The sequence below is a fragment of the Puccinia triticina genome, chromosome 6A (assembly GCF_026914185.1).
Source record: "Puccinia triticina chromosome 6A, complete sequence".
NCBI classification, from domain to species: Eukaryota; Fungi; Basidiomycota; class Pucciniomycetes; order Pucciniales; family Pucciniaceae; genus Puccinia; species Puccinia triticina.
Window position 1 is genome coordinate 4,627,626 of NC_070563.1, and position 12,210 is coordinate 4,639,835.

General features: G+C 45.6%; 1 protein-coding gene across 1 annotated transcript; it reads left to right on the plus strand.

The window, feature by feature from the left end:
- Positions 1–6,073: 6,073 nt before the first annotated feature.
- On the plus strand, positions 6,074–9,086 carry PtA15_6A558 (uncharacterized protein; the record flags this gene model as incomplete). The annotated part of the gene is made up of 20 exons (XM_053170276.1): positions 6,074–6,177; positions 6,253–6,270; positions 6,358–6,377; positions 6,441–6,520; positions 6,591–6,614; positions 6,688–6,899; positions 6,987–7,020; positions 7,087–7,124; positions 7,195–7,258; positions 7,341–7,606; positions 7,683–7,704; positions 7,797–7,810; positions 7,890–7,896; positions 7,982–8,053; positions 8,136–8,234; positions 8,313–8,421; positions 8,488–8,512; positions 8,579–8,644; positions 8,717–8,845; positions 8,921–9,086. The coding sequence occupies 20 exons, from the start codon at positions 6,074–6,076 to the stop codon at positions 9,084–9,086; spliced, it is 1,569 nt and encodes a 522-aa protein (XP_053021484.1).
- Positions 9,087–12,210: the final 3,124 nt, after the last annotated feature.

Here is a 12,210-nt window from a genome sequence, read left to right on the forward strand (position 1 = left end):
AAATTTTCCAAGCTGTTCACATTTGGGTGTTCCTTGGCAATCAGAACAACTTGTACGTTTTCTAAAAATTGATTCACAAAGTCCTTAAAATGGACTCTAAAGTTTTATTAAAATCCTATTGTGAACCCCCCCATGGCCTGCTACTAGGTAATTTCCCTTCTTAAAAGCTTCAAAGAACAAAACTTGTAAATAGAGAAAAAACAAAAATCTTATAAAAGAAATATCATCTCTTAATCCTTCCTCTTTCAACAACCTTATCAGACACATTTAAACAGGCTGACATAACTATTGAAATTTAGAAGGGAAAACCAAGGAATTGAATAAACCTTCTCTAATTCCAAAAATAGAGGCAGTTGCGTTGATACAATCAGCAATGGTTGATCATCCACCAGGACCACGAAAGCGTAAAAAACCTTAACTATGTCGTAGAGCCTCTTGGGCTCTTCCACCTTCTGAATCCGCGGCTTGGCCAGCGGGTACACCTCATCAACACTGGGATGTGTGTTCTTTGGTGAGCACCTGCCCATCAGGAAGGATTTCACTATGGAGCAGTCCGTACCAGCTACATAGCCGAGAAAGGCTGCTTTCAGCGGATGGCAGGGAAGTGTATTGGCTGGCCAGACAACAGAAGGTGTCTTGGCTTGCCAGGCCCGGGGGGAATATTGCTCCTTGGAAGTCACCTTCTAGTCTCCATGCTTGCCAAGGTTGCTCCCCGGCAACCACCTGCACATACATGCTTGCCAAGGATGATTCCTTCCCACCGGGCAGAATTCTCGACGCTTGTACATGCCTGCCGAGGAAACTGGCCATCAAATGGAGTACATACTCTCTTCTCCACTTCATGATTGCTTACATTGGCGGCCATCAAGAGGGGTTCCTGAAACCCAATGTGGTGGCCCATGCGGTTGAACGCTAGTCAGAAGCATTCTTGCTGCTGCCGCCAGCAAGATCAGCAAGTCTCAGATTTATTCTCACCCTTCAAGATTTTCAAGATTCAAGACTTCACGCCTCAAGACCCAAGATCCTCACTCATTCCTCAAGATCCTCAAAGTTTCATCTTCAAGACCCTCAAAATGATTCAAGAATCCACACCTCAAGCTTCCAACCATCAAGACCTCAAGATCCTCAGCCTCTCAAGCTCTCATTTTATTCCTCCCAATCCTTCTCATCTTCTTCCCCAGTTTCATTTCCCCATGTGGTACACTCCCTTCAAATTCTTGGTCCCAACACAGCATGAGCTGTGGGTTTGTCTCTTGTTTTGTCTGTGGTTCTTGTGTGGTTTTGATTCTTCTTCTCCCTTTCTTCTCTTTCCACTGGTGGTTGATTGTTTTGTCTATTTGTCTGCCTCATCTCTCTGGTTTCTCCTTTGTGTCTTCTGTTTTTGTTTTGTTTTCTTTTTTTTCCCTGTTGTCTGTTGTGTTGTGCGCGCATGTGGCGCGCAAGGAGATGATGAAATGTATGTGACAGGTCGCCTCCCTGAGTCCAAGTTCACCAAACTTGGATGCAAGAAATAAGGCCATCACTTTTTCCAAATCATCATCAAGAGTCCCTTCCAAGAGTTGACCCCCCTCCCATCAAGAATCCCTTCCTAGATCCTTTTCCAACAAACCAAACCGCCGCCGAGGATCTGAACCCCGGCGAAACAACTCAAAACCACTTCCACAGCTATCAATTCGAATCCGTACAACTCTTTCTGGACCGATCCGTGAGGGCAGTCACCCCTACACCTTTTCCCCTCCCAGCGCTGCCGCCGGCCTAGCAGCGAGCGGAGCTCATACCGACGAGGCATTCTTGTGCCGGGCAGGCAAAATGTGGACTTCAAACACCTTTTTCAAGCTTCTTTGAAAGAGTAAGGCTGGGTGGGACAATCATTGCAAGATCAGCAATGTGTAGGTTAGAGATCGCCAAGTGGACCCGGGTACCCGCGGTGTTTTTTGTGATATTCAGACACCCGTACCCGTACACGGCACCCGCGGGCGGGTACTGGCGGTACTTTTTGCGGGTACCGCGGGTACTTGTACTTTTTTTTATCCAACACCCTCACTCGATGACAGCTACACTAGACTGTTCATCGGGAGTGATGGTTCCTCTCAATGACCGGGCTCTGTCCCAGTCATCGGGAGGGTTGTTTCCTCTCAATGACCGGGACAGATCCTGGTCATCGGGAGGAAACAGCCCTCTCGATGACCGGCATAGACCCCGCTCATCGAGAGGCTTGTTTCCTCTTGATGATTGGGGTCTGTACCAGTCATTGAGAGGAAACAACCCTCTCAATGAGCGGGTTCTATCCCGGTCATTGAGAGGGCTGATTCCCCTTGATGACCAGGATCTGTCCCGGTCATCTTGAGGAAACAACCCCCTCAGTGACCGTAACAGGGAAGACCCACCTGCCGCGGGTATTTTTGGCGGGTATCCGGGTACCTGGTGCTTTTTTGCCCAAAATCCCGCACCCGGACCCGTACACGGCACCCGCGCGCGGGTACCCGACGCCATGTGTCGGGTACCCGCCCGCGGGTCCACTTCGCGATCTCTAGTGTAGGTTCTCAGGCCATTTTTTTAGCAAATAAAGAAGTTATATTCTGGGGTGCGGGAAAACCCATGTGGATCCATTTCTCCTCCCTGCCTGTCTCTTGACTACTCCATAATAAAAATGTGGAGTTTGCACACACCGCCTCACAACAATAACCTCAACCAGGAGGTAATCTGTGAAACTCTATAGTAGAGTGTTCCAGAACTTAATTTATTTCTGTAAACCCCTAAATATTTATGAAATTTGGTATGTTAATAAATCTGAATATTTAATTCTGTAGCCTAACCAGCTTATACTTATATCCCAATTGAAATCCCAGATATTTACAACATAATGGGTGAATTTTTGTGTAGAAAAACCTCTTGAAATTCCATACTAGAGATAGTTGATTTTCACCCGGGTACCTGTAGCCTTTTTGGCTGAAAGCAGAAATTCCCACCCCCAAAACTATAGATCAGATAATGGTGGTATAACCTGCAGGGTTATTTGTGTGTACCTGCAATTTAAAACTAATGGAAGGTTGCCAAAGTTTTGTCCACAGAGTTTATGTCAGATGTAATTCAATGAAATATGCATATTGCATATGCATCCTCATTGATGTACGCGTGGAGGTTCATGAGATAGTTGACTCAAACTTCAAAAGGTCTTTTCCTCAGGGAAATTCTCACTTGCTCTTTTCAAGGTGTTTCTGGTCAATATCTCAAGTCATTGGTTTTAATTGATATCGAATTCGTTTGTGGCATTGGAAAATATTTGAAGAACTTTCTCAGATGAGATCTGGTAGTGTTCATTGATGTCTTAAAATGTTTGTGTAAGTTTTTTGTGCTTGCACTTCTGTCTCTCTTGAGCTTCTCACCGCAAATCTTGCCATTCTTGAGGACAACCTGGCAGATTGCCACTCCATCACACGGCTTCAAGTGAGTCCAAACCCAACTACGGTGCAAATTCTGCGTCCTAGAAATGTTGCCTTTGACTTGCTATTGTTGGAATTTCACTCGTTTCAGCTCTCCTAACCATTTCCTTTTTTCTATGTCATAACACATGTTTCATGTCTCCTTGATTCTGTTTGACTTTTTTCTTATTCATTATGCTTGAATAACTTGCACCCACAAGTCAAACACTTTGTATCTAGTCTATTTAAAACACGTTAGACTAGAAGCAAAGAAAACCATCAGTCCTGACTCAACTGAATCCTTGAGTGGCACTTTAGCCCCATTTCGAGACTCTCTGCTTAGGCACTTTAGCCCCTAAGATTGAGTAAAATAGTCTTCTTCTCAGACTTTTTGTCTGCTATCGGCTAAGCCAATCTTTTTCCTTTGCCCGTTCCGCTCGCCTCCGGCCTTAATTTCTTCAGCTATCTCCATCAACTTCAATCACAGTTTTTGGAGTAGGATCTGGTGTTTCTGGCTTGGGGTTAGGTTGAGCTGGGTTTTGCTTCCTCTTCATGGCGCTGCAGCTTCAGGGAGATGTTCTGAGGGTTTTTCAAGAAGCAGTATCTGGCGCTGGTGGGCGCTGGTGACACACAGACGAAAAAAAGAAGAACACCCGGGTGTTTTGGTGTCTACCCGGGTAAAATTGGATACGGGCGTCGGGATGAGTCTCACCCCCCGTCCCGAACCCTGGGTCACAGCTTTAAGCACATATGTAGGTGATTCGGGTGTTGGATGGGAGCCGAAAAAAAAATCCGGGGGACGGGGGTTTGAGAAATTGGTCCGATTGCTCTTTTTTTGGGTTAAAAATTTCCTGATTTCCTGCGGTCCTGCAGGTCCTGGAAGGCCATGGGAAGAAGCAGCACAGGTCCGCAGGAAGCGTTCCAGGTCGCTCATTTTTCCTGGAACACTTCCTGGGGCAATTTTGAAGCCCCCTAGTGTTTTGCCCCGGCAACCAATCTGTAATTCCTGTGACAGATGATTCATTTGGCTGGTATTTGTCACACAAGAACCTCGACATTACAGGCAAGTCCCTCCCTGGCGGGAGGGTGCTCGCACCCCGCGAGCACGGGAGGGACTTGTGCTAAGTTTGTTGACTCGCATACATTTTAAGTTACTACCCTCCCATCCCCAGACTTTTTTTCATACCTTTGTGGTGTGTACGTTTGACCAAAAAAAGGGTCATTCATACACATTTTGTGCGTACCATTCTTGGTTTTTGCCCAAAAATCCATACATTTTGGTCATGGTCATTTATGGGGGGTTTCCTGGGTCCTGATGGTTGGAAGGAGTTAAAAGAGTCAGCAAATAGTGACCATCGAGAAGAAGTGGCATTTCAAATTTTCCGTGGAGATATAGCAGCCGAGCTCTAACATTCCTTCGTTGTTTGTGCTGTGTTTCAGGTTCGCTTTTACGTATGTAGGTACAAGCGATACGTCCCGTTGATCTTGCCACATTTTGTCCACGTTTTCTTCCCTTCAACGGCCAATCTCTGCGCCAAAGCCCCTGGGATCTTGATTCGAAATCCATCAACCAAAGAAGATCAAAGACCAAAAGACCAATTCTTGCATGTCAATAGATTTTTTCCACATGCAGATTATACATGGGGTGCACAATGTGCATGCATGTGCATTGTGGGCACGATGTGCTTCGCGGGAGATTATGTACTGTGTTTTGAGATTGCCTGGCTTCCCCGCTACTGCTAGGTTTGCCGTACGCAAATATTTGTGCGATGAGTCAAGTTCAATCGTTGATGTCACTTGGGCAGACTTTGGCCTTCGTTCTGGTAGTTGCGTCATGACACTCATCAGTCATCGATTTCGTCGGCGATGGGTCCCATCGATGAGAACTGAAAAAAGGAATACAGTGTAAATATGTATTGAAATATATCCCCACATTCGTGATATGGGGGCCCGTAGGGGCCAGTTTTCTCAGCTGAAAAGGGTTTCGGCTCGGAACCGAGACATCGGGTTTCATTGTGTGTACGTCCATAAGTAGTGGATCCGATAGATGTTACGGCGCATAATGTTTTACCTGCAAAAGCGGGTACGTCTGTGTGGACGCGATGAGACTAATAATGTTGACCAATGCCGGTGCTGCTGGACGCCCCATGTGACGCATAAAAAATCACCGGATCATCATCGAAATCGATCCACATGCTAAAGTGTTACATATTCTGCGTCATGCGGAGCAAGCAATTGCCTAGGCCATGTTTCAAATTACCCCACACATATATGAAGTGCCAGGGGCTCGGGCAAAGTGGGCATGTGTTTGACTGAGATGTATTTTGCTTGGCCCATAACGCGTTTGGCATTGATCAATGCCGACTTTTTCCGCTGGATCTGCTTTCCAAAGCCCGGCGAGTGGCCATACAGAAGATGTAGGTATCCCATACAATCATGACAGGTGGTAACATGAAATCGCAAGTTGGGTGTTTCGCCTACTGTACATTCTCGACAGCCGAAGGCGCAAATGATTGACTTAAAAGACCAAGGGGTGCCCCCTTGCCACCGAAGGCTCGCCCATCTAAAATTTGATTCCTTACCCACCCCATCAGTGATACACTCACGCCCATTACGACTTAAAAAGACATTTTTGGTTCTTTTTCGCCAAGATGCCTGCGGTAATGGCCGGTCCGGTCACTTTCGCCCCGCCGGAGGGCAAATCCAGCAAAATGGCTATCATCATAGCCGGATTCGCCGCTTTTGGCGGCTTTCTGTGAGTTACGGCCAGATCTTCCTCTCGTTCAATCGTTCCCGTGAAACGCTTATTGACTCAGTCGGTGGCCTCTAGCTATGGGTACGATACGGGGTAACTATCTTTTCCATACACACTTCCTTGAATATCAACCCATCCGGGATGGACACTAAACCTTGAATCTTTCGTGTGATACTTCAGCTACATCGCCGGAGTTAAAGGTAACTTCACATTCTTCCCGTCGGTCCTTCCTGCCCGTTGATCACTGATGCTTCTGTTCCTAGCAATGCCATTCTGGTTACGCTCTGCTGGACAGCTTGGACCAGATGGTAAATACATGATTACCACCGGCCAAGATTCCCTGGTCAGCTCATGGTCTGCTCTGTAATTTTGAGGCTGTCTTTAACATGTATACACGTTTTTTTGTTATACAGGTTACCAGTATCCTATCAGTTGGAGTAGGTCTATCCTTTACACCAGTTTTTCATGTGAATCTCGCTCGTGTACTAATAATGCGTGGGTGCATGTCAGACTTTCGTTGGTGCACTGTTGGCTTATCCCATCGGAGATAGGTATGGACGAAAAATAGGTATCATGATCGCATGCGCGATTTTCTCTATCGGTGTCGCCTTGCAAACTGCATCAACCACCATACCGTTATTCGTCGTTGGGAGGGTATTCGCCGGTCTGGGAGTTGGTGTTGCATCTTGTCTGGTGCCAATGTATCAATCGGAATGTGCACCGTTGAGTATAGGACCCTTGCATATTGAGCTTACTATGAATAGCTAGCTTATTCAAAATGAATCATTTGACCTTAATCTATTTGACAGAAAATGGATTCGCGGGGGTGTTGTTGCATGTTATGTACGCTAATGTTTTTATTGGGCCTTGCATTTTCAACCAAATGCTAATGTGCGCTTTCCTTTCCAGCAATGGGCGATCACTATCGGCTTACTAGTGGCTTCAGTGTACGCCATCTTGCGAGGTTATCTTAACTGGCAATCGCTGCTGACGTGCTATCTTACATTTCAACCTCAGAACGGTCAACGCGACGAAAGACTTCGATAGTGCCAACTCCTACCGCATTCCTATTGGTATCCAGGTATGTTCATTGATCGGCACCTTCCTATCTCTCCAGCCACAAACCACGCCCTGAAAAAGCAATTCCTTGGTATGGAAAACAGTTTGTTTGGGCAGCAATCCTCGTGATTGGTTTGGCCATATTGCCAGAATCTCCACGATATTTACTTCTCAAGGGGAGAGAAGATGAAGCCTGGAAGTCCCTGAGTCGACTGTATAGTGCTCCCTATGATGACCCAGATGTGCAAGCGGAATTCTCAGAAATTATGGCCAGCTTGGAAAAAGAGCGATCTTTCGGAAAGACGACCTTGCTCGACTGTTTCAAAACAGATAAGAGAAAAAACCTGCAAAGGACGTTGACTGGACTGGGGTTAGTTGAAAAAGAGATGAATAAGGAGTTTGAAATAAAGAAGACTGACTCACTTCAAATGATTGGCAACCTACAGGGTTCAAGGCTGGCAACAAGCGGTACATCCCTGAAAAAAAATACTGTCAAGCTGAATGGATGCAACGAAGACTGACCTCTCTTTTTCGTTTCCACTTATCTGGTGAATCCATAGTCGGGTATCAACTTGTACGTGAAATATCCAAATTCGCAAATTCTGACGCCAAAGGGAAACTTACAGAGATTTGCATCTACTGGTTTTCTTCAGTTTTTTTGTAAGCTCGACTTTTCTCAAACTCGAATCACCGCAATGAGATGTCTGACACTTGGCGCATCACTAAAAAACAAAACACCTTGTAGTATTATGGTACTACCTTCTTCAAGAATTCAGGGATCAAAGACGCCTTCCTGGTGACAGTCGCAACCAACGTAGTACGTCCTCTTCGATCCATAAGATATAAATTTACTGTAATTCAAATTGGAAACACTGAATCTAATTCATCACTTTTTTTAGGTGAACGTTGTGGCTACCATCCCAGGAATTTGGGCAGTGGACAAAGTTGGTCGTAGAACAATGTTGATCGCTGGAGCGGCGATGATGTTTGCTTGCGAAGTGAGTGATTTTAAAAAAATATTTGGAATTCGCAGTGGTCTGACATGTCCCATTTGCCTTTCGGCGCGTCTTGAACAGTTCATTGTTGCTTGTGTCGGAACGTTTACCTCGGCTAACAACATGGCCTCCCAGAAAGTTCTTGTAGCTTTCTCTTGCATCTTCATCGGAATTTTTGCCGCAACCTGGGGTAAGAAACACGCTTTGATTTTAAGTAATTTCTGATTTGCTGAACCTATTCCTCGAAATCGTTCAGGTCCCGTCCCCTGGGTCGTTACGAGGTATGTTTGAACTGTGGATGATAGATCTGCGAGCAACTTGGCTGATAGACAGTTTTGGAATCTTAGTGAAATCTACCCACTTGCTACTCGTGGCAAACAGATGGCGATGTCAACCGCCTCCAACTGGGCAGTGTGAGTCCCTACCTCTTTTGACCAACCGCAATGTAATTGATACCAATTTTTTCCTGATTCTATAAACTTCAGTAACTTTTTCATCGGGTTCATCACTCCTTACTTAGTTGACACAGGAGCTGGTCAGGCTGGCCTCGGCGTCAAAGTTTTTTGGCTTTGGGCCGCTTTGTGTTTTGCAGCTCTGCTGTTTTCATTCTTCTTGTGAGTGCCCAAACCTTTCCGTTTGCTAGAGTTTCTCTGACTCTAATGGATCTCAATATACCTTTGCACTCTTAGTATCCCCGAGACCAAGGGTCTCTCACTCGAGCAAGTTGATCTCCTGTACACCAACTCGACTGTTCTCAAGAGTAACTCTTACAGGCTTCAGTTGATCGCAAACAACCTCCACGAGGGTATGACGCCTGCAGAAAAGGCCTACCAAGAGAAGCTGGAGCATATTTGAAACTCGCATCGACCCGCATTACTGCTTTCCCTAGTTCTTTTGAAAATTTGTCTCAATTTACCTCCTTTGAAATAATTTCTGTCTAGATCTTGAAGGTTGTATTAACCCATTATAACACACAGTTCACTTGCGAGATAGAAAAAGAAATTACTTACCGACAAATACTGCATTTTTTATTCTCATCCATCAGTGTAGAACAGGAAGATTCTGGCAAGGCTTCACAAAAATGAAGGGCACAATATCTGGATGTCTGAGTGCATCCACAGAAAAAAGCAACATGTACTATTTTCTTTTTTGTGGAATCCTGTAATGTTTCTCAGTCATTGCAACATTCTCTCTCATTGTTCCTTCAAAAGAAATGCAACTTTTTCTTATTTTTGGAACAGTACTATGTGCTCCTTTCAGTCCTAATGACTGATGAAGGCAAGATAATAGTGCCAATGTATCTAAGCATTGAACAAGGAGACTTGATAGTAGAACAATTTTGAGTCCAGTATTAGATGGAAAGGGTCGCAGCATACTTTCCTTGTCTCATCATTAGCATATCTGCCTGGTCTTAAACTGTTTCTACTTTCACAGTCCTGTTTGCTCCACCATTCAACTTGTTTTCTCAAACATCAACTGTCTTTGCTCACCCTCAAATTTCCAGTACCGTTTCCATCTTCTGTGTTTCTCTTAAGCTCAGGGAACATACTGAATCATATGAAGAAAAAAACTCTATGGAACTTTGCAACCTTTTGCAGGATGTGAAATGATCTGTTGCCTTCAAGAATCACTGAAGCCTCAGACAACCAGGAAGGATTTATTCTATAGGAGTGTAGTTTATCAAGATCTTACCAATTGCCAACTCTTAGAAAACCAGTAGTAGTAAATACTAGACAAAGAAATCAAGGTTGATAAAAACATTCGAATCCTGAAAAAAATAAGTGATTTATTTTTTACCTATGTTGTTGGTGTTTTATTTTAACAACAGACTTATTTGAGAAAACTTGAAATTGAGGGATAGTGAACTGAGCAAAAAAAAAAACATAAGTTAAGTTAAAGAATCAGGAACCAATGACTAGACAACATTAAAGTACATATCCTCCTCCCCCTGAACAATCCTACTCTGATGATTTGTTGTTCACGGAAATCCACGGTCACTAGACACTAGTTGACAGATTTGACCAATTGAGATAAGCAACAAATCAAGACTGAGTTGTATCACCGACTTGACCTTGGTCCGAACCAATCTTGAGTTGAAGTGATGGTGTACTTGATTTCTGAGCTTGACTTTGATTGTTCTGAGATCATTCGCTGAGAGATAACACTGAGAGAATCTGCTGAGAGAAAGTGTAGAGAGAATTTTCTAGAAACTGTTCCAAGCCCGCGACTGTAACATGTGACATGTAATTGACATTTCATCCAACAAGAAGAAGGCTTGGAATACAATAAATAATGGATTTTATGATTTATAGCTCAAGATTTAAAGGCCTGTTGTAGGCTTCAATTTTGAAGAATGGCTAAGTTTCTTGCCCTCTTCACAAAAAGTGAAAACTAAGGGGAGGGCTGAGTTGGTGAAATTATTCACATTTGGGCTCAAAATTTTAGTGATGATCAGTATCAGTCTTAAAAATAAATGTTGATAAAATTACGGACCTACTTCGCGCAGCAGCGGAAAACTCTTTGCGCACAGAATCAACCGTCCCCCGACGTCGAGCCCGCTGTGCGCGCAAGCCAAAAAATACTTTGCGCACAGTGACTTCCCCCGAAAGAAGGACGTGATTTTTCCGGATTTTCTTTTGATGGATCAAAAGAGGGGGTCTTACTTGCCCCCTCCAAAAAATATTGGATTTTTTGAAGGTGTCCTTGTGATGCAAAAAAAAAACCATAATATTAATCAAAAAAAAAGGCACCCGCTACCCCGATAGCCCACCCCGGGGCATTTGTACCTGCTCAAACTTAAGTGGTCGGGTACCCTACCCCTCGAAAAGAAAGTTCGAGGGGCAGCAGCTCCGGGCCCGGCTATCCCCCAGCCGCCGTGCCGATGGCCGGCACAGGCCATCGAGCGGAGTCGCACACTCCCCCGATGACCGGCCAGCACATGCGTGCATGTGGCACAAATTACCGGTCATCGAGGGGATTATGTACTCCTCTCGATGGCCAATCTATCCCGGTCATCGAGTGGAGTACATACTTCCCTCGATGACCGGAGCAATCGGGTCAGGGGAGTATGTACTCCTCTCGATGACCGGGTCCATGCCGGTCATCGAGAGGAGTACATCCTTCCCTCGATGACCGGGTCCGTTCCGGTCATCGAGAGGAATGTTCACTCCTCTCGACGACCGGAGTAATCGGGTCACCGAGGGGAGTGTACTCCTCTCGATGGTCGGAACAGGGCGTCCATCGAGAGGAGTACATCCTTCCCTCGATGACCGAGTCCATTCCGGTCATCGAGGGGAGTGTTCACTCCTCTCGCCAACCGGAGCAACCAGGTCACCAAGCTCCGGTCGTCGAGAGGAGTGAACATTCCTCTCGATGACCGGAACGGACCCGGTCATCGAGGGAAGGATGTACTCCTCTCGATGACCGGCATGGACCCGGTCATCGAGGGAAGTATGTACTCCACTCGATGACCGGGATAGATTGGCCATCGAGAGGAGTACATAATCCCCTCGATGACCGGTAATTTGTGCCACATGCACGCATGTGCTGGCCGGTCATCGGGGGAGTGTGCGACTCCGCTCGATGGCCTGTGCCGGCCATCGGCACGGCGGCTGGGGGATAGCCGGGCCCGGAGCTGCTGCCCCTCGAACTTTCTTTTCGAGGGGTAGGGTACCCGACCACTTAAGTTTGAGCAGGTACAAATGCCCCGGGGTGGGCTATCGGGGTAGCGGGTGCCTTTTTTTTTGATTAATATTATGATTTTTTTTTTTGCATCACAAGGACACCTTCAAAAAATCCAATATTTTTTGGAGGGGGCAAGTAAGACCCCCTCTTTTGATCCATCGAAAAAAAATCTGGAAAAATCACGTCCTTCTTTTGGGGGAAGTCACTGTGCGCAAAGTATTTTTTGGCTTGCGCGCACAGCGGGCTCAACGTCGGGGGACGGTCAATTCTGTGCACAAAGAGTTTTCCGCTGCTG